Source organism: Carassius gibelio, chromosome A17 (genome assembly GCF_023724105.1).
Source record: "Carassius gibelio isolate Cgi1373 ecotype wild population from Czech Republic chromosome A17, carGib1.2-hapl.c, whole genome shotgun sequence".
Lineage (NCBI taxonomy): Eukaryota > Metazoa > Chordata > Actinopteri > Cypriniformes > Cyprinidae > Carassius > Carassius gibelio.
The window spans coordinates 12,666,606-12,688,867 of NC_068387.1; the positions used below are offsets into that span (position 1 = coordinate 12,666,606).

Below are 22,262 nucleotides of genomic sequence, written 5' to 3' on the forward strand. Positions count from 1 at the left end.
TTAACTTTTTATTTAATAATAAATAAATTATAGATTTGTGTGTGTGTGTGGGTCAAAATTTCTACTATTCTACTATCTACTGTAGTATACTTCCAGTATCTCATAGATCAACCTTTATTTGTTTTTTTATTGTACAATATAATGTGTTATCATAAAAATACCAATCTTACCCTTAGAAATGTGTCCTTAAAGTAAGACTTTTTTCTATGGATCTAACCCCGTTAGTTCACTGCAGTGTCATGAAGTTGAGCTGAGATTCAAAGCAACAGATGCTTCATGCGGTCTTATAGCATATCCTGCCATTGTCCCCAAGCAGCACTTATTGTCTAAACCACATACCTTCACACATGGACATCTCTCATCCCATCGCACAGGAAAGCTCTCAAGCACCCGTCCAATCTCATTCTTGCCGTATCACTTTCACTCCGCCACCCGCTCTGCCTAACCCACTCGAATACTTTTTGTCTTCATTTTATCTTCAACTGGAAACTTCATATAAAACATTTATGTGGTATGTGCAGAAATGGAAAGTGTAACGTCTTTGCTAATGTCTCCTTATCTCCCTCCACTTGGTTCCGGCATCTGTCCACACAGAACGAGTTTTTGCATTAAAAAACGAGCAGTGGAATGGAAAAAAAGCAATGTCTCAAGAGGGGTTTTAACTTACTCTAACTTTGAGTGCTACAGTTTTTAGAATGCAGAGTCGTGAATGAGAAAAGACTTAAAAAGACGCTTGGCGTGAGCCCAGCTGTCAAAGACATCAATCTAGCTCATTTACAATTCATTTTTGCATTCAACTGTGCTACTGTTGTGTTGTTTTTTTTCTGGGTAAACGGGTCCTCATGGTATAAACCTCCTAACCCACAAGCCTTTTGCAAAAAATTTTGTGATTACAGGCTGACAATGCTAATTCATAATGTGACTGTAATTTTGTATTTAATAATATTCATACTTGCACTGTGTTCTAATCTGGAGCTACATAATAATGCATTGATTCTACATTATATATTTCTTGACCCATTGTTGACCCATTTATATCTGATATATCTCACTGATTGTATGTAGATATTTAATTAATGGATTCTTATTATCAACAATTAAATATTATCATTATATAAAAATCTCAAAATGGATATCCATCTTAAATTATCACACACACACACACACACACACACACACACACACACACACACACACACACACACACACACACACACACACATAAAAACATAAGCATTTAAAATGTTATATTAATTACATAGTATATTAAATTCATAATTCAAAGAAAACATTTTCAGCACAGCTAATTAATTATTTTCTTTTTAGTGTATTTTACTACATTTATTATTTTAAAAAAAGTAAAGAATTTTTAATACCCATTTCCAGGGTATTAAAGTACATTTTTGGTTATTTGATACCAAGTTTATAGCTGAGATACATTTACCGGTTCCACCTGGTATAAATAAGGTTTGAACGGATCTCCTTTGAACACTTCTGTTCACTTCTGTTTAGATTTGATCAAAATCTACATCACTTGTTGGAGTGGGGCACACAAATACAACTGATTGAATCAACCCATGTATGTGGCCATGTAATCGCCATTAAGCAAATTTAAATGAGAACAGCTGTGATTTTTGGAATTTAAGTTAAGGAGCTACTTTATTCATGTACTACTATGTGATTAGGCCAAATTCGGAGAATGGGTTTTTGCAGGTTGGGATATCTGGTACACGGTGACAGTCTGAAGCTGACAGCACTTACCTGGATGTTAGTGTAGGGCAGCTGGTGAGGGAGGGTGTAAAACACTGCCGCTCTGCCTGGTGAGTGTGTGTGGGACACTAGAGTCCTGTGAGGCGGGACTGAGAGCAGAGGCTGCAGACCTGTGATGGGCATGGGGTGGCTGATGTGGACGGGCTGACAGCGAGGGGGACGTTCAGGCAGCCGATGCAAACTATAGAAGTTATGTTGAGAAAGGAGAGGCTCTGAACTGGGATGAGACATCTGTGGAAAACAGACAGCTCTTGAGAATAAAGACAGAAGAATTCAATACACGCTCTACTGCTCACTACTGCTAACCTTTAAGACCTTTTGAGGAATCAATCTAAACTTTTTTCTGCATACACTGCTTCACAATTCAATAGCATTCCAGGTTGTGGCATGGCACACAGACTAAAAATACCCAGATGAAGCAATCGATCAATGCTTTACAATTCCAACACAATGGCGACTGTCCAATCACATTAAAGCCTGACCTCCCCCATTGAGCATACAGATGCTTCCAGCTCCAACAAACAATTAGGATTTGATTGTTATGCTACTCAAATACATTACACTGAATTAAAACTGAAATGCTTCAAAATGAATGTTTGAGGTTTTAGATGAAGACCTGGACTTCATTAATATTCTTTGAGGGTTGATACTGGAGAATAAATCACAGAAAGCAAGGGGTAAATTGGCTTGGACAGCTAAAGTAATACAGCAAGTGAGCTAACCTCATCTGCTCCTCGTCTGGCAGGACAGACACTGAGGTAATGAATTATGGAATTATGGAATTCTTCACAAAGTGATACGATACATAATAAAATCGGCTATTTGGTCACAGACTGTCTGCTCTGATTCAGTTTAATATGATTATTTTTACAAATGTTTTCACAAATGCAATTGTAAGGAACTTGTACCATACTGAAAATAAGCAACTAATTCTGGATAAGAAATATTAAAATCATAAAATATTTAATATATTAAATAATATACTATATTTGGCATATATAAATAAGATTATTTAAAATATTCTTCAAAATAGTTGGACAATTTTATCATGTTGTGTGCCTGAGTGTGTGATGATGAGCATAGTATCATACCTTGTCACAGCAGGAGTGTAAAGGTAAAGAGGTGGGCTTGTGCTGAGGCGAGACCCTGAAGACTGACTGTGTCTGTGGGGGGCTTTGTGCTCGTTTTTGTCCTACTGATCTGTAGAATTAAGAAACAGTTCTCAAAACGTTTTAAGATTTAGATCTAAATATGGTGAATTTGATTACCACAGTGGGGGTGTTCACTTTTATATACTACTTTTTATTAAGCTCTATTGCAGCATCTGTGGCATCTGTTGCTTACCACAAACATTTTTACTTGCTCATTATTATTTTTAAAGAGTAAAAAATAATGTTCATAGTAAGACATGTACAATGTAAGTATACAAAGTCCAGGCAGTAAATATTAAAATACACACCATTTAAAATGATAACCATGGTCTGACAGAATAGAATATTTGGGGTATATATATATATATATATATATATATATATATATATATATATATATATATATATAGACACACACAAAATGATAAAAATAAAATACTTTTATTTATCAAGGATGCAACAAATTGATCAAAAGTGAGAGTAAATTGTAAAGACTTTTTGAAGCTACAAAATATTTTTATTTCAAATAAATGCTGTTCTTCTGAACTTTCTAGTCTTTAAAGAATCCTGAGATTCTAAGAACAACTGTTTTCAACATTGATGGTGTTACAAAATGTTTCTTGAACTGCAAATCAGCATGTTAGAATGATTTCTAAAGGATCATATAACACTGATTTCTAGGGTAATGGCTGATGAAAATTCAGCTTTGCTATCACAGAAATAATTAACATTTGAAAATTCACAAAGGCAAATTATGTTATTTTAAATGGTGAATATTACAGTTATGTTAAGTTTTTTTTTTTTAATCAAATAAATGTTGTGAGTATTAGAGACTTTGGTTAACAAATCTTCCCAGCCCCAAACTGTTGAAAGGAGGAATTACAGAAGTAAAACAGAACTTCACCCAACTATTCTCACCTCAAAAAGGGTGATTTATACAGCTTTAAAGCTTAAATAGACAGGGTTTTAGAGAATAATTCAAACATTTTAACAAAAATACAAGCTTCACATTTAGACTTTTAAACCCTCAGGAATTCTGGCCCAGTTTGCTTCCATTGTGTGTTACTCTGACCATGAATTATTATTATTTTTTTTCAAATCAAATAAAAATTATTTTTTGTGCCTTTATCTCCCAAATTCCTGTCGATATGAACGTATACTGAACTTGAAACTTGATTCTATTAGGCTTCAGTAAAACTCTCGGGCTCTTGGTGTTCCTGGGTGCAAACCAGCAGGAATCCACGATCAAACACATTTTGGAAAACATTACTGCATTGGTTGACAGTACCTGAGCTTTTGAATGGCACTCTTCTTATTGATGCAGAGCATTTGAACCAGTGATTTCCTCTTCAGGCACACAATCAGTCCCACAGACAGCAAGCAAAGAAGGGTGACCAGCACACCCACGGCCACAGTGCTACTGTCAGCTTTTGTCACATATGACAGCACGCACATTAATACACACACTCGCACATCTGTTGTACAGCACGGCACAGAGTGGCACAGAAAGGGAAAACACAAGAAGTCAGAGTCAGGTTAGAGAGAAAAAGAATCGATCAACATCCCTCTGTGTCTCCACCTGCACTGATATTACAAGCGGTCTCAAAGTTCTTGAATGTCTGCTGAGTGACATCTAAGCGCAGTGCTTCAGGTTTCCACCAGTAAATCAATGACGTGTCCTGTCAATGCTGTTATGCTTTTCCACTGGAAAATCGTTTAATGGGTTTTGTAAGTACATTGCACTTTCATGCTGCACTGTTCTACCTGCAGTGCAGCTGTCACAGAGAAAGTGGTTAGAGCCAGTGCACTTCCTCAAGCAATACAGTTGGAAAATGTGAATTCATGAGGCCAAAAAGGTCTAAACATACTCCAGACGTGTTAGCAAACAGAAATGCTTTAGGCATGCAAAATGTAATGTATGCATCATTGCATTCTGAAATATGTCATAATGCAATGTATGTATCCATTCTCAATAGTCAGGTATTTGTATAAGCTTCAACTTTTTAAAAACTTTTTCTTCCATTAATGTTTGTTTGTTTGATAAATACATAAAAACAAAGTTTATAATAATAATTGTCTAAAAATCTGCCATTGTGTATAAGTATTGCTTTTTTCCTCAAATCGCTTTGGATAAAAGCATCTGCAAAATGCATAAATGTAATAAATTTGTATATTTAAAACTTATTTGTAACTACAGTAAGGAAGGACGTTTTCTTCATTTTGCTTAATTTCTTTGTATAGAGTTTTTGTTCTGGAGTAACTAACTACATACTGTAAATAAAGGTTAACAATACGTTCATCTTGTTTATTTTCTTTTTGTAGAGTTACTTGTGAAATTTCTTAGAATGATAGAACCATAGAATGATAAAAGACAGACAGACACACACACACACACACAAACACACACAGATAGATAGATACATTTAGTTTAATTTAAAGTAAATTTTATTCTGAAATCAATAAAGTAAAAAAAAAAATGTGTTTGCGTGTAAATGTGTAAGAGTATATTTCTGACCTTAGACTGGACACGGGAAAGAAGCACATTAGTACAGCAGTAAGTGTGGGTTAAAGCATGTTAAGTCATGCTGTGTTATCATATTGCATACTGCTCTAGCAGGTAAATTAAAAGTGCAGTTAGTTATTACTGTACCGGCTTGTCTCATTGGCCCACTGTCGACGCTGCCGCCAAATCCTGCCCTATCACAGTAAGGAGGTGCCCAGTGGGCTTTACAGTGGCAGTTCTTCTTGTTGTTGCATTCCTGTAAGCATAAAGCATCTGGCATCAATGCCACATGCAGCTCAACACCACCTGATCAAATTTCTTGCTGGACATTATCAACAACATCCTGCTGTTCAATGCTTAAGGAATTCTGGGGGATAATGGTATGAAATCTCCTCATGAGCATTCAGATCATGGATGTTATGTTCAATGTTGCATTCAAGGACAACATTTTTCCATTTGCACAAAAATGCATGACATTTTTACATCAGGGTATGTGTCAGGGGTCGCTGCATAAGTTGATTGATATCACTTGATGTTTAAATCTCGGTCTGAATTTTTAGATGTCTGCCTTCTACGTCTTTCCAGCCAATAAAAGCACCAGGGAATTTATCACTCTCAAACTTCTGACTTGCTCATCCAACTTTCATGGATGCTGTGATGGTTTCAACATGTGTAAAAAACCCTCTCAGCAGGCCAACTCTTACATTTCAGGAATTCATGAGTATGTATTAGAGTGTGTAAGTCTTGATTTTGTGGCCTTCTTGAGAGCTCTCAAGACTAGAAATCAATAGACTTAGTGGTCTAGTATTAATCAAAATCTTAGGGGGTCTATTTTCGGTGTAGGGCTTAAAGGGATAGTTTACCCAAAAATGAAAAATAACTCATCATTTACTCACCACTTTTCTGATGCCGTATGTCCTTCTTTCTTTTTCAGACCACAAAAAGTGATTTAAAAAAAGCATAATGGCAGTGTATGATGATCAGGATCAAGTTTTTAAAAAAGATGCAAAAGTGTTCAGGGTATACAATAGGGTTTGGTGAGAAACAAACTGAAATTTAACACATTATTTAAAAAATATCCTGACTTGACTGTTGGTGTCTGTGCAGGACTATTACTGAACTACTATGAGTGCAGCAGTTTACTCAAACTCATCCAGGAAAAGCGCACAAGTTGTAAAAAAAAAACAAAAAAAAAACAAAAAAAAAACAAAATGAAAATAAAAAGTGATAAATGACCTACAATCCATGTACTTTCTTCTCTGAGGTAAATATATCTGTTTTGCCTCTTTGCAAGTAGTCACGTTCATCTGTCACCTGTCATTTTGACTATCATGACAACTGGAGCTCAACTCAGCGAGGAAAGTGCACACATACTTTTCTAGGAATTTCAAGGCATTGTTTCATGTTGCGTTGTTATGACTCTTGCTTTCTCACAACTTGTATGCTTTTCCCAGATGAGTCAGAGTGAACTACTGTGCTAGAGTCTCACGAACATGCAGACATGCACATAGACCAATGGCCAAGATCTGGACATTTATTAAATACTATGTAAAATTTTGCTTTGTTTCCCACTAAACCCTATCGTATACCCACAAACACTTGGTATACATGGCATGTGTCACATGGGATCATTCTGTGATATTTTTGCAACTTTTTTAAAAGCCTGATGCTGATTGCCATACAGTGCCATTATATGGACAAGCCAGCATGGGGCATTTTTATTTATTTCCTTTTGTGTTCAGAAAAAGAGACAGGCATACACCATTTGAACAAATTGAAAATTAAGTAAACAATGACAATTTTCCTCTTGAGTAAACTATCCCTTTAATGGGTCTAGTACTCGTCTTGGTATTTATTGGTCTTCTATTGTTCTTAAGTAGTCAGAGGATCCAGGATCCCAGGATGTTGACAGATATTCCAACATCTTTATTAACAATGATCAATTCATATTGCAGCACAGTTCCAATAAGGAAATAGACCTTGGAGAAAAAAAGGGATGCAATTGCACAGCCTACAGACAAAACTAAGAATTCCAATTTAGGAAGTGTATAACAAGATAAAATGAATAAAACATTATACGCTCGTCCTCCAGAGCTGACAGTGGGTGCAAATGCAAAAAACAACATAGGGGTATTCATGGCCACAATGTATAGCTATTGCATTTTAGCGCTCCTCTGGCAAAAAAGTGCATGTGCATATGAGCCAAAAGATTATAAATAACAAATTTGGTACACGGATGAATTCAATATTATATTATATGGATGAATTCACTCCTATTACCTTACTTGAGTGACAGAGATTGATTGTGAAGTACTTCAACAACTGAGACAAGCATCAAGTCAACCAGCATGCTGGAATTTACAGTGTGTGTCACTGAGGTGAACCGGGGTACGATTTAGTTAAAAAAAAAAAAAAATTCTTTATGACTTTCTTCCTTAAAACTCAAAAGGTGAAGTTTTGAAGGACATCTGAGCTGCTATATTCTATGCAATGGAAGTGAATGTTGTCCAAGAGCTGTCGAGCTCAAAAAGCATCATAGAAACAGTTAATGTGACTTGTAAGCTGTATTGCAAGACTTCTGAAGCCATAGCTTTGTTGTGAGGAGCAGTTATTTACAAGAATCTTGCCCAGAAAATCTTACTTATCTTGCTTTCCAGCTGTGGTCACCATTCACTTTCAATATAAAGGAAAGAGCAGCTCAGACATTCTGCTTCGTTCCTTCTTCTGTGTTCCCCGGATAAAGAAAGTCATATGGGTCATTCCAGAAAAAAACAGCAGGATGAGTAAATGATGACAGATTTCATTTTGGTTGAACTAGACCTTCAAATGTATCAAGCTTCCATGAAAGACCATGAATGACACCGATTATGCTGTGATCTAATTTAGTACAGAATCCGTGTCATGTCTGTGCTTTTAAATGCTATTTCATTTGTAGAAGTAATCTAGTTCAAGTGAAGTTACAGTGTTTGTACCCAGTTAGCTAAGTGCTATTATGGTCACATGCTGTCCCCTTGGCAGATAGCTACAGTATAATGTAATGAAATGGACATTTCTGTAAAAGGCAAGACTTTCAGTAGAGGGCAATAATTTGTGCTGACTTACTATTAACATTCCTGACTCAAATCTGAGCCTAATGCCTGATAACCAATGTCAGAAAAATTAACAAGATAAAAAAAAAAAACCTTTTTCCAGCAGATTTGAGGAAATTTCGACTGACAGAGATGAAGCAACCTTACCCCTCTTCCATTACACTTCCTGGAGCACTTGTGCACTCCAAAGACACTGACATTCTGACACTGCCTGTTCAAACAGATCTGTTATGAAGAAAGAGAGACAGAGAGAACTACAGGTTAAGAAAAATAGGTATCAACTGCTAGGAAACATTTTTTGTTAATGGCCTTAACTACTGGTTGACCGAAATGTTTTTTTAAGTGCCAGGGTGGCCAATATAATGCCAATAGCTGGTATAATATTTTAATAGAAAATGAGGTACCAATTGTACAGTCCAGTTCTGTATATTCATACTACGCTCTAACTAATTACATTAACTGTGTATAACGAAGTACTAACCCTAACCCATGTAGTTAACATTATATTACATTACTTTTTTGGGCCAAAGACCACTGTAAACACATGTAAATGCACATTCTGTAAGAAAATTACATATTTACTTAAAAAAATAAATAAAATAAATATACTGTTAAAAAATAGGTCTATCAAAATAATAAAATAAATCACAATTACTTTACTATAGCTAACATTTTGAATTTAGAATAAAATTATTTACAAAATAATAATAAGAAAAATAATTATGAAAGCCTGTTTAATTAATGGAGTCATTTTAAATGATGATTCACAAAGTTAGATAATCCAAATGAAGTAAGTAGTTTATTGAAAGTGAGTTATCTAGAAACTAGGCAGAATAACAAGACCAGGAACCAAAATATGGGAGAACCAAGATACAAGGCTTAGAACTGCAGTAATGACACATACAAGACTTTGCAAAAAGTGACTGAAAACACCAGGCTTATATACGCAGAGATAATGGGCAACAGGCGAAAACAATCAGTCATGATGAGTCCAGGGCAGGCAATGGGTTATGGGAAATGAAGTCCAAGACTAAGTGGCAGAGGTATGGGTTGGAGTGCCCTCTGGTGGTTATCAAAGGCACTCTAGCTGGTGATCAGGACATACCCCCCTCCTTTTACGCTGCCATTCCGGGAAATACACGGGTAAAGTGTTCCGGAAATTGTTCCCGGGTCGCTAGATTTTGCACTTTTGCACTGCCAGTGATTACCTGGGATATGTGTGTGCTTTCACACACAACCCGTAAAGATCCCGTAATGACACGTGACATCAGGGCGTGATGTGTAATGTACGAGTCGAAAACGTTAGGCACCGTGTACTTTCACTGAAGCAAGCTAACGATCTCGGCATCAGCGCGGAAAGTGAGGAACTAAGTGATCTTTGCTTCATTATAGTTTGCACATATTTTTTCGTCGCGAACATTGATCTTCCTTCAAAACAGCTGGTAAAAGAGTTGCGCAATAATGCACATCATCACTTCGACACGGCATTAGATCTGGCTTTTGTTCACACAGCGCTCATCCCGGGTCGAACCCGGCAATGTTACTAGGTCCCCGACCTGGGTTCAATGCTGGAATCAATCAACGAACGTGTTTGCTTTTTTGTGAACGAGATGACCACTAAATTGGAGCTGATGAGGCTGATGAGACAACCAAGGAAGTCAGGCAGGACTGCGGCTGTAAGAAGACAGGCAGACAGTTCAGAGACGGCATCTTTGGCTGTGACAGGGTAGACAAGGGATTCATGGACAGCCTCTTTGGCCATGACAGGACAGGCAGGGAGATCAAGGGTGACCTCTATGGTTGAGAAAGTACAGACAGGGAACTCACTGGCTGGCACCAAAACAGGACTGAGCTCTGGGACTTGCATTGACTCGTGGACTGGAGCAGGCTCTGGAGCGGACTCATATGCTGGAGCAATGGAATGGAGAGGGCTCTGCAGCGGACTCATTAGCCGCGTTTCCACTGGCGGGCCAGCTGGGGCTAGAGGAGAGGTTATGAACAAAGGCAGAGTTTCTCCACGTCTTGAGAGCGTCAGCGCCGCAGATCATTTCAGAAAGTTAACAGCCTACACATTACGCATTAAAGACTTTTTAAAATAAGGTGAGCAAAACTCACTTTCAGTCATCAGTGAAGGTTTGAAATAACTTGATCTAATAATCACTAAACAAGGCAAAAAAATGTATAAGCGATGCAAAAGACTGCACGCTAAACATTAAGATTACGATAGTAAACATAAATGCAACCACTTGGAGAAATCAGACGTCAGCTTCTTATTCTTTGTCACAATCGTGAATTTATTTAGTAACATATTTTATCTGTCATAAGTCTCATCTCAAGACTTATTTCTTAGTTTTCTGATAACTTCTCTTTGTTGGTGAAATGATGAGGTTGCATGACATTGTTCCTGAGAGGTGTGTAAAGGGGGTGTTTTAGTGATGCGCAGCGGAGCTTCAGGCTCGACTGTGGGAACGCTGTGCTATTCTGGCCTCGGTGCTACTGGCCTGAGGCTATTAGCCCCACCCGGCCCGTTTTAAGCCCTGGCTCACACTGGTTTATTGAAGGGACAATCCACAAATGTTATCCAAAGGCAGGCAAAGGTCACTTGCACATAGACAATCTAAAACAGTGACAGAGTAAGGGGCTCAGGCAAACAGAGTAATCTAGAAACCAGTCAGAATAACAAGACCAGGAACCAAAATACGGGAGAACCAGGATACAAGGCTTAGAACTGCAGTAATGACACAAACAAGACTTTGCAAAAAGTGAATGAAAACACCAGGGCCCGTATTCATAAAGATTCTAAGAATCCTCTTAGAAAACTCTTAATTGAGCTTAAAAACTTTTATGTAGGAGTCTTAGCTTAAGAGCGATTCGGGATCGATCTGAGAGCAACTCTGAGTAAGGAAAAGACAAAAACTTTTATCTTAGTGAGGAGGCGGGCTTGACCCTGTTGCTATCTATGACACAATCTTTTGAAGACTGTGATTGGCTGGTTGTCCAAAAAGGAAAAAAAAAAAGTGATTTTAAGCATAGGGTCTATTCTAATTCTCACTTTGAATTTACATATGTACTTTTTCCTATTTGACCGTTCTCTCTCTCACACACACACACATTATATGTGTGTATATAAATCATTTTTTTTATTTACCATGCTTTTAATTTCCTATAAGGTATTTGATTGGCTTAGAATGATAAAAAGTGTTCCACTCTTTCCAATTACAGTGATTGCTGTCCTATTTAAGTGGCGGTTTGAATGTTGGTTTTAATGTATCAAATATGGAATCAAAACCAAGAAGGGTAAGAAAGCCAAACTGGACAGAGGAACAGTGTTTACTGTTAGCCCAGTTAGTGGATGAACACAAGGCCATTCTTAAAGGAAAATTCGGGTCCGGTGTCACAGCAAGGGACAAGAAGCAGACATGGGAGCGTATAGCACAAACTATTAATGGTTCATTCCCCCTGCTTGTGTGCACAAGCCTGCTATATTTATAAATGCAGTTTTTTGAGCCTGTAAGGTGGGAATGTGACACAATAAGATGTTCTGTAAGTGCTGTAATTGTGTGATCACTCTGCTTACAGAAGGTTGTGACAGAAACAAATCATCACTATTGCATTGTTGCATTTTCCCAGTTGCCAAATATCATAATGTAGTGATTACTTTAATTCATATATTAAATTATAAATTATTATATAATCTATACCGTCTTATTAACTCACTGTCATCCATTGTCTGCAACACATTTCTTCTGCCTCTTCATCTTTCTGCCATTTTCTCCTCTGCTAAAGAAACTCTTAAGCCTCTTAAAAGTCCTCGTCTGTGCTCCTAACAAATTTGACCTTAAGACCTCTTTTAAGGGTTAAGATGCTTTCTGGATTACTTTTTTCTTTAATTTTAAGAGTAAACGCCCACATTTCTAAGAATTTTCTTAGAATTTTGTCACTAGGAGCTACTTTTTGCATTAGGATTCTATATGAATATGGGCCCAGGCTTATATAGGCAGAGATAATGAGCAACAGGTGAAAACAATCAGTCATGATGAGTCCGGGCAATGGTTTATGGGAAATGAAGTCCAAGCCTGAGTGACAGAGGTATGGGATGGAGTGCCCTCTGGTGGTTATCAAAGACATTCCAGCTGGTGATCTTGACTAATATAACATAATATAATATAATATAATATATGCATATTGAAACTGATGCGTTTGGGAGGTTAATCAGCAAAACAAACACCAAATGGTCAATGGAATGCAATAAAAATGGCCAAATATCATCTCAAACTGGCTGATAAAGCACTAGCATAACTTCTTGATCACACAAATAATCTCAACCAGATACATCATGTGATGATTTATTCTCATACCATTCCCTCAGCACACTTTGTGCCTGCCAATACCAGTCCTGGATCAGGCATATCATCACCAAGGTACACGTGTGTTCCACGGCACCGAATATTCCCACCCTCCTGCGGATGTATGGTGGTGTCTATTGACACTGCATTGGTTCCGATCACTGGACTGTAGGCACCACCTTGGCACTGAATTTTCCCACACCTAGCATCCCTGTTTAAATCACACAGACAAAATACAAGGAGTGAGCATGCAAGAATAGTGCTAAATGTTTTTACACTTAATAAATGGGATAAGGTGATAAAACAACTGAAAAACGGAGGAGATTGTGCTGTCTTGAAGTAATCTCACCTTTCACACCCCCTCACTCATGTGTGAGGTGCAGAGAGTGTAATTAATAGTGACAAGAGATTACATGCAAAATCATGGGGCTGCCTCTGTCACTGAATAATAATGTCAGGGCTATAAAGGAATGAATAAAATTACATTCATTACAACATGTATGGTGGGCCATCCCATAATAATTAGACAGCATGTAACAGGAATGAATCAGGAAAACCTTCATAGATACTATTCTTTGTCTCACAATTATTCTTTATTTTAATATTTTATTGTTTTTGAGAATGTCATGAAAATGTGTATTTTTGTGTTAGTCACTGGTTCAAATTTTTTTATTATGCATGCTGTATTGGCACTATAAAATCTAAGAATTTGTATTTGCCAAAGTGCTACAAAATTAAGTAGGATAAAAGTTAAAAGGATGCAAAGAAGTTTAACAAACAGAACAGAGGAAAATGATATAAAAAATAGAGCAAAACAAGCAAAACTTAAGGCAAAGCAAAGGTAAATGAAAGAAATTAGCAAAGCAAAATAAAACAATGAAATGAAGCAGAACAAAACAAATCAAGCAAACAAAACAAAAACAAGAACAAAACAAAAAGCAAAGCATACGAAGCAAACAAAATAAAATAAAAATATAAATAATAAAATAAAATGTAAAATTAAAGCAAATTTGACAATGGATGTAATTGTACTTTAAGTAAAAGATTCAAGTGCAAAGTTCTGTAGTATCATGTCCTGCCTGTACCTTGCTTGACATTTAGCAAAGGAACCTTTGGAGTCTTTTCCGCAATTTCCATAGGGATCACCTGCAGAGTTTACTCTTTCAAAACAGATTCCCGGGGCAGGTTTCGCTCCTGGAAAAATTAAAATAAAACAGCATATGCCCATGTGTCAGAGATGGAAAAATGAAACTGTACAATCCTTCCATTTTGTTTTAGCTTGTATATAAATCAAAAACAGATTAAAGGATATCATATGTCAGACTGTGGCCTGAATCCTTTTGTAAGGGACTATGAACAGACATATGGAATAAATAACAGCAAACAGTGTGAGTTTTCATATTGCTTGAGCTCGTCGTATGAATGCATTCAGGATTGAACAGAATAACTGGCTCTACAATGGTTACACATAGAATTACAGTGTAAAAAAAATAACGATGAATAAAATGTATATCTGCAGAACCCTACGATACATTTTTGGCCAACCAAATAAGCCCAGGAACCCTGCAGCTATCAGCATACCAACCTGGTCCCCACAGAGTGATGCACTGCTGCTCATGAGTCTGACAGATGCCGTTGTAACAGTAACCATCCATATTGTGGCACGCGTGTCCATCGTGCAGGTAAACATTGGCAGGGCAATGGGGGTTTGTTCCGGTGCAAAACTCAGGTAAGTCACAGGAGTTACTGGGCTCTCTACAAGGAGTCCCAGCTGGTTTTAACTGCACAGACAAACATAGAGCTAACGTAAAACGTGCAGTGTCACCTAAAAGGGAATTCTTTCAAAATAAAGCAAAGAGAAATACAGTATATACTCAACTCCGATGCAGGCTATGGGATAAATTCAAAGTCATGCAGAGACAAGCTTTGCATGAACTACAAAGGCTATTGAAAACAATAACCATTTGTACATTTGTTTCTACTGTACAGTTGTTTCTACTAATATTCATGGAAAAGTTCTCCAAAAACGATTCCTTTAAGTTGCACTAAGAAACGTCCGAAAAGTGCCCAGTTAAATTCTTTTAGTTGGAATTTTCATTTAATGAAGCACTATGTTGAAAGCTTGTTGTAGTCTGTTGTAAAGTCTGTGGTCTGTTCCAAAGGGCCTGTGTCTGGCTTCTTTCCTCAGTAAGTAAGCAAGCTGAGTGCTCTGATTTATGTGTCTGGAGGCCTGAAAGGGAACTTAGAGCACAAATGTCGGTTCATGTTGCACTTATTAATGGGGCAAGGAGAATGTGATTTCCACACCTTTATTTTACACACAGCGAAAGAATGAATGAGGAGGAAAGAGGGATGGGACAGATTTACAAAAATACCTGGCAGTCTTCACAGCACTGACCATGGGCACATACAGCATCTCCCTTGAGAGTGCAGGTTTTAGCATTACAGCAGGGGTTTAGACACTCCTAAAGAACACATGGAACATGTGGAAAAGTCAAGTCAATCACAGCACACTTCATTTAACTATTGAAGTTTTGAAGTATCAAAAAGAGTGATTAATTTTAAGAATCAGAGAGAAGATAAAAATGTATGTCATTCAAAGACTTGATAGACCAAAAGCAAACAAAACAAGCAAAGTAAACAAAAAACAAACACATAAAAAACAAGCAAAGCAAAAAAAAGAGAGAAGAGAAGCAAACAAAAATCAACTAAAGAAAATACAAAAAAAAAAAAACAAGCAAAGAAAACAAAGGACAAAAATTTAACAAACAAGCAAAACAAAGTAATCACAAAACAAACCAAGAAAAAAAAAACAAGCAAAACAATCAAGCAAAGTAGAAAAGCAAACATAAACCAAAACAACAAAAAATCTAAATAAGCAGAACCAGAAAAACTAACAAACAAAAAAAGAAAATAATTTAAAATAGAAAAAGAAAAACTACAGTGGGTATAGAAAAGAATCGCACCCCTTTAAAATAATCACATTTTGTTGCTTTGCAGCCTGAAATGAAAATGGATTACAGTTGTATTTACTCAGTGTAACTTATAACATCCAAGAGAAAGATGGAAGGAATTTTAAAATAAAAAAAGAAAAGAAAAAAAGAAAGAAAGCTTGGGCAAAATGTATAAGAAACATTTTAATGTCTCAGACTTGCAATAAAATAATTAGCTATTTAACAGGTGTGCCCAGATGTGAGGCTGTGTTGTTTCTGAATGTGTCAAATCAGGAATGGGTTTTGAGGACGAAGTCAGAGTGACAGCCAGGCTTGGCTGTGAATATTAAACTGACAAAATCAAATTCCAAACATCACCAAAGACCTGCTAATCCTCACAGCTAGAGGAGCAGCTTTATGGTGATGAACAAAGATCATTGTTGTGTGTGAGTCCTTCATACCTCCGTCTCTCCGCAGTCACACTCCTCTCCTTCCTCAATGTATCCGTTGCCACATTTCTGTCCTCCGTAGAGCAATTTGACTTCAGGCATATTGTATAAACACATGCCCACTCCTTTCTCCAGACTAGCCACCAGATCCTTCTTACTACACGTGCTGAACACAGTGGGGAATGGGTACCTATTTACAGAGTAAGAAAAGAGAAAATTGAACATATTTTATTTAGTGTTTTTTACATTATTTAAATTAAAAATATCTATTTTATTGCTAATTTTGTTTTATTTGTTTATTTATTTAATTAAATATCTTCAATTTAATTTGATTCAACATTTAAAGTCAGCAACTCTCATCTGAAAAATCATGCTATAAGCTATTAGTCTATTAGCTTTACTAACTTTGTTTTACTGGTTAACGGCATGACCATACTGGTTCACCAGCACCAAACCAACATAAACCAGCCTGGACCAGAAATTCATCCTGATGTAAGGGCTCTTTTCAGCAGTAATTTTAACCAGTAAAAAGCTTTACAAGCAAATAAATGTCTGGCCAAATCCATTTTAAAGTGAAGGGACACAATCAGTGGTGGTTCGTCAGGGACAGCAGGGCCTTATTTGCTTGCCGTATAAAAAATCATCAGCCAATCAATTTTGACGTTCCATGACAGCACTCCCGGACCACCAGTGCTTCCTCCAGCTAGGGTTGCCAGGTTTTCTTGACAAAACCCACTCAATCACGTTTCGAGGTGTCCACCATAAAAAAATTGCGTTCCAGGAGTTAAATAACCGTTTTTGGTGTGCACGGCATCATTTAAGAGTGACGTGAATGTTGAAATTGTTGATCAACTGTCATTGTCGTTGAGAGCCTGAGTGCAGCATACAATGCAAATTATATGCATATGGCTGCGTTAGCTGTTACAGAGATGTGTAAGATAGATGTGTAAAGGTATGTAGTTTACAGTTGCTTAAGGCCCTGACTGAAACCCCACGGTACGCTACTGGATATAATGTATAATAGTACATAATCTCAACAAACCAGCCAAGCATGAAAAGTATTTAAATTCATTAATGGTATTATTTCTACAAGAACAAAAATGTTAACAAAACAAAGCAAATTAGAATATTACCTTCCACCATAACATTCACTCCGGAGTACTCTACATGATATAACACTAAACAAGCTAAGCGTAAACCCAGTACCATTGATGTTCATTCATCGCTACCGATTTATGATTATAAACAAAACAGCACTGGACCTGACCTCAGCCTGACCATAGTCACTGTAGTGGCCACAGACACAAAGACTAAGCTCTTTCAGATGAAGCAGAGTAGCAGACAATAATATGACAGCCTCGGGCAGGGAGCGAGATGAGGTGAAATATCTGAGAGGACAGCAAATGAAGATCATTTTGGGTTTGGGCTCTGCTCACTGGAGAGTACTGCAGAAGATCATTCATGGTCTGTTGCCAGTATCTTCGGTTCACTAACTCACCACAACAAACAAGCTGAAGAACAAAGTGCATATTTGCTATGCACTCATAAATATGCGAAACACTGAACAAGTGGACGTCCTTGAATTTGTGTGTTTTCGAAAGCTAAACTGATTCTTCAATAAATGAATTCTATGAAATAAACTAAAATGTTATCTTTAACCTGTTAACCAGAACCCCACATTATGGGACTCACAGCTGAAAGTGCCCTACCTAACTTAAAATTGTAACAGTTCCGCATTTACACTGATTTCGGCTCATATATACAGGTATCATGTGTCGATGTGCTGATGGCCAGTTATAGAGAATTATACAAATGCGCCATAAAGACAATAATTACACTCTATTCATATAGACGGTATTCACATTGATTGTTTTTTTTTACTACCAAGACGCGTTATTCCATAACGAACACAAACAATACTGTCCCTGAAGAAATGAAAAACAGGTTAACAGGTTAAAAAGCATGACATTTCCATTTATACCTGTAAATAAATAAAAAAAACTAGCATTTGTACAGTGTAACTAGGGGGTGTCTGCCCAATGACTGGCCACCGAGAGGGAAATGGTAGGCATGAAAGGCCGACATATACACGTTCAGGGTGGAGTGGGTTAACCCTGCCAAGAATGAGGTCGAGCTGGCAGTCTCCTCCCCAAGAAGAAAAACATTTCCACTTCAAGGTGTACAGTTTCCTCATTTGGGGAGCTCTGGATTGGAGGATGGTCTCAACAACCTTGGTTGAGAAACCAAAAGCTACAAGATGTGCCCCCTCAGGGGCTACACCCTTAACTTCCACAACTCCGGGTGGGGATGGATTAACATGCCCTCCGCCTTTGAGAGGAGATCCCTCCTGATGAGAATCTCCCATTCAAAGCCCCAGTGGAGCTGGATGAATCAGAGAGAACCAGAGGGGAAAGTGCGATGTCTCGAGTCACAAACAGGTCCACCCAAGCCTGGCCAAAAATTCTCCATATCTGCTTCACCACCTCTGTGTGAAGCCTCCATTCCCCGGCCCCGGCTTCGACAGAATGTTTGCTCCCATACTGAGATGCCCAGGAATGTGAACTCCACAGACCGTGGGCAGGGTGGCCACTCATGACTGAACCCCAACCAGTGAGGGACGCGTCCGTCACTAGCATTGTGCTGTGAAAAGGGGCTCCCAGAAACGGGTCCTGAGAAAAGAACCAAGGTTTCCTCCACATGCCTAAGGCACTTAGTCATCGCCACGTGACCTTGATCATGCGAAGAGGGTGTTCCCTCAGGGAGAACCCATAGGTCTGGAGCCACCACTGTAGGAGTCTCATGTACAGCAGGCCAAGATGTTGGATGCAACTACCATCTGACCCAGCAGTTTCTGAAACTACTTGCAAGTGAGTGACCAGCCTTCTCTGACTCTCGCGACTGCAGTGAGGATCGACTTTATCCGAGAAGGTGACATACATGCTTGCATCCTGGTCGAATCGCACATCACGCCTAGATAAGTGGTCCTCTGTAATGGAGAAAGCACACTTTTCTTGGCATTTAGTCTTAACCCCAGCTCTCTCAAGTGGGGGAGAATGACATCTCAATGTCAAACCACCATCTTATCTGATTGAGGATCGTCAGTGTAGTTCAGTATGCAGTTGCCCAGGAGTCACAATGGAGCCAGAGCTGAATTCACATACTTGGTGAAAGTGCGGTGTGAGAATGCAAGGCCAAAGGGAAGAACCCGATATTGGTATGCTCTGCCCCCAGAAGCAAACCTAAGGAAATTCCTGTGGAAAGGATGGATACATGGAAGTATGTGTCTTTTAGATCGATTGTGACAAACCAGTTCTCAGACAGGATCTGAGACTCAACCTCCTTGAGTGTGAGCATCCTGAACTTCAGTTGTATGACCGAGCGGTTCAACTGATGCAGATCTAAAATGGGAAGCAACCCTCCATCCTTCTTTGGAACTATGATGTACCGCCTGTAGAACCCAGACTCTCTTTAGTCTGAAAAAGTCTGAGCTGCAACACCTGGTCAGTCAGTTCACCGATGTGTTCTCTCCCCAGCCAGGGCGGACCCACGTACTCAAGCACGATATCCGCACAGCACCCGGAGTGATCATTCGGCAGCGGCCCTATCATGTTCCGGTGAGGAGGTGGTACAGGAGACGTTGAGGTTAGGTACCATCAAACCATCACGCAGCCCTTGGTCCAGCCCCATCATCATGGTTCCAAAGCCCGATGGCACCTTCCGCTTTTGCAACGACTTCTCCAGCCTGTCTCGGAGTTTGACGGCTGCCCAATGCCGCGGATGGCCGAACTCTTGGATCGCCTAGGAAGGGCCCAGTATATCTCAACTCTTGACCTCACCTAAGGCTACTGGCAGGTCCCCCTAACTGGGCAGGCCAAGCCGAAGATGGCATTCTCGACCCCTAGTGGCCACTGGCAATACTGGGTCCTACCTTTTGGCCTGCATGGGGCTCCCGCCACCTTCCAGCGGCTTATGGACATCCTCCTGCAGCCCCACCAGGCCTACGCCACTGCCTACCTAGATGATGTGGTCATACACTCCGAGACTTTAGAGGACGCGTGGCCCGAGCTCTCATCAGCATTGCCCTGGAAACAGAGCAAGCACACCTGCACCTGCTCATTACGGGCTGAGCGGTCACAGCTGCATCCCATCAGGAGCGGGCTTTATAAGCAGCGTCGACGAACACAGAGGTGAGAGATATCTCCGAAAGACTCGAATAACAATTCTGTGTTTCCCCTCCAGACAGTCCGGTAAGGACACAGACCTCACGGACCCACACAGCACTGCGCACCAAAGGAGGAAGAGAAGGCTGAGCACTGAGCACCGGAAACCCCTCTCGTTGGCTATTTTTCCCTACACCACCTCAATAAAATCCACCCTTCGGGGAACTTACCTTGATCCTTGTGTCGTGTGCTTCTTCACCCCGTCACAGTATACTCATTTTGTAAATATGTTGTGTTATCAATTGCATATGTTTAACACATTAAGGTTAACAACCTGAAGACCCTTTGGGGGTTCGGACCTCAGTTTGAAAATTTCTGGTCTAAGAAAAACAATCAAGACATTAAAAAGATCACATTTTGACTTTTGTTTCCTATAAGACTGCACACACACCATCATAATTCAGCAACAAAAACAGACAAAACTCTATTGGCACCTGTGTTATTGCAATTCAACACAGTCAGCTCAGTGACAATACAATAGAAACAAGCAATTTAGCCCCAAAATACTGATTTGCATTGAGCCCCTGGTGTTCTGCAAATCTCACAGATGCCAGCAGTGTGGCAGTAAGCTGGGGCACAATCAAGCATGTATGAGTTTTAATGCCACCTTTAAAGGGATAACAGTTGAAAGAGACCAATCAGTAGGGGCGTCTGGAAGTAAAAGTCATGACATTTGCAAATGGAAGTGACACATACTGTATCTTAAACACCCTAAGAAAAAGCTAATGATACAAAAATGACATTTAAGCAGTGCTGTAGTTTGTGCAATGAGCCGTTTGGAGCAGCAAGGTCTAGAATAGTAATGTGACAGAGGAAATGACTTTGGTTTAAAGACGGATTGACTTTGGGGATGGAGAGCTTGGAATGGTACAGGCTAAGCTGGCAGAAGTTGGCATTAGGTCAAGTGGGTTAAGCGGACCTGGCATGGTGAAGAATGGCAGGAGCAAAAACCAGATTGGTTTGTATGACCTGACATGCAGAGATGGTTTGAGGCACACATGAGCATGATTTGTGTGCTAGTCCACTCTCAAAAAGTGCAGTAGGAGGGTTTTGCGATAAGAGAGAGCACATAACAGGCATATACATGCAAACACATGTACATATTTACAGAGTGAGTGTGCGAGTGCACTCAAACCTTCACATCATTCTTCTCTTTACTCAACTTTCATGGTTGCCAAACGATTCGCTCCGTTCCCAGCATCTGTGCAACCCCTAAAGCCCTTCTTATAAATTCAAACAACAAATCCTTCCTGCCTGAACTGCACTTTACTTCTTTACCACAGTAAATCAAAGCAGCAGATGCACAAAAATCCACAGAGAACTCCTGTAGTCTACCCTCTCAAAGCCTCTTTTTTCAACTCAAAGATCTGCTTGCATCTGAAACATTAACTGCTATCATTAAGCATCTGCTTCATAATTCTCGCTAAGTGAAACCACATCTTTTCCAAGACTATTGAGCACAACAATGAACCCAGATGCTTATTACGGTGTAAATTATTCTGAAATTACACACCTGCTGTCCTCTCCAAAATGAGTATGCTTAAACATTTGTATATATTTATTAAACAGTGTGATGTTGAGTGATTGCAGAAAACCAATGGCTCTAATCAATCTCTCTCATGCTGTTGGCAACTCTGATCTGAGGCCAGGGCACCTGCTGTGCTTTATAGATCTTTAAATTACAGGGCAGGAGTGAGAAGAGACCCAATGCAAGCCAGCTACAACACTCCATTGAGCAAAACACAAGAGCTACATTTAAAAAATAAGTCAACTGAAAATCAAATACATGTTAAAATCATAC

The 22,262-nt window shown here is 38.9% G+C and overlaps 1 protein-coding gene across 3 annotated transcripts in view; it reads right to left on the minus strand.

Annotated features, from left to right (window-relative positions):
• The window catches only part of LOC127933280 (disintegrin and metalloproteinase domain-containing protein 12), a 78,213-nt gene that overhangs the window by 3,884 nt on the left and 52,067 nt on the right, over positions 1–22,262 (minus strand). For 2 of the 3 annotated variants that reach the window (XM_052530132.1, XM_052530131.1), the window contains 10 exons: positions 16,254–16,431; positions 15,235–15,324; positions 14,445–14,640; positions 13,945–14,053; positions 12,872–13,070; positions 8,661–8,738; positions 5,572–5,680; positions 4,210–4,396; positions 2,862–2,970; positions 1,762–2,001 (listed from right to left, as the gene is read on the minus strand). In XM_052530132.1, coding sequence (XP_052386092.1) covers positions 1,762–2,001; positions 2,862–2,970; positions 4,210–4,396; positions 5,572–5,680; positions 8,661–8,738; positions 12,872–13,070; positions 13,945–14,053; positions 14,445–14,640; positions 15,235–15,324; positions 16,254–16,431 — 1,495 coding nt within the window. Of the gene's footprint in view, positions 1–1,761; positions 2,002–2,861; positions 2,971–4,209; positions 4,397–5,571; positions 5,681–8,660; positions 8,739–12,871; positions 13,071–13,944; positions 14,054–14,444; positions 14,641–15,234; positions 15,325–16,253; positions 16,432–22,262 lie in introns of those variants that run through there. The other variant, XR_008147483.1, reaches the window with a different exon arrangement.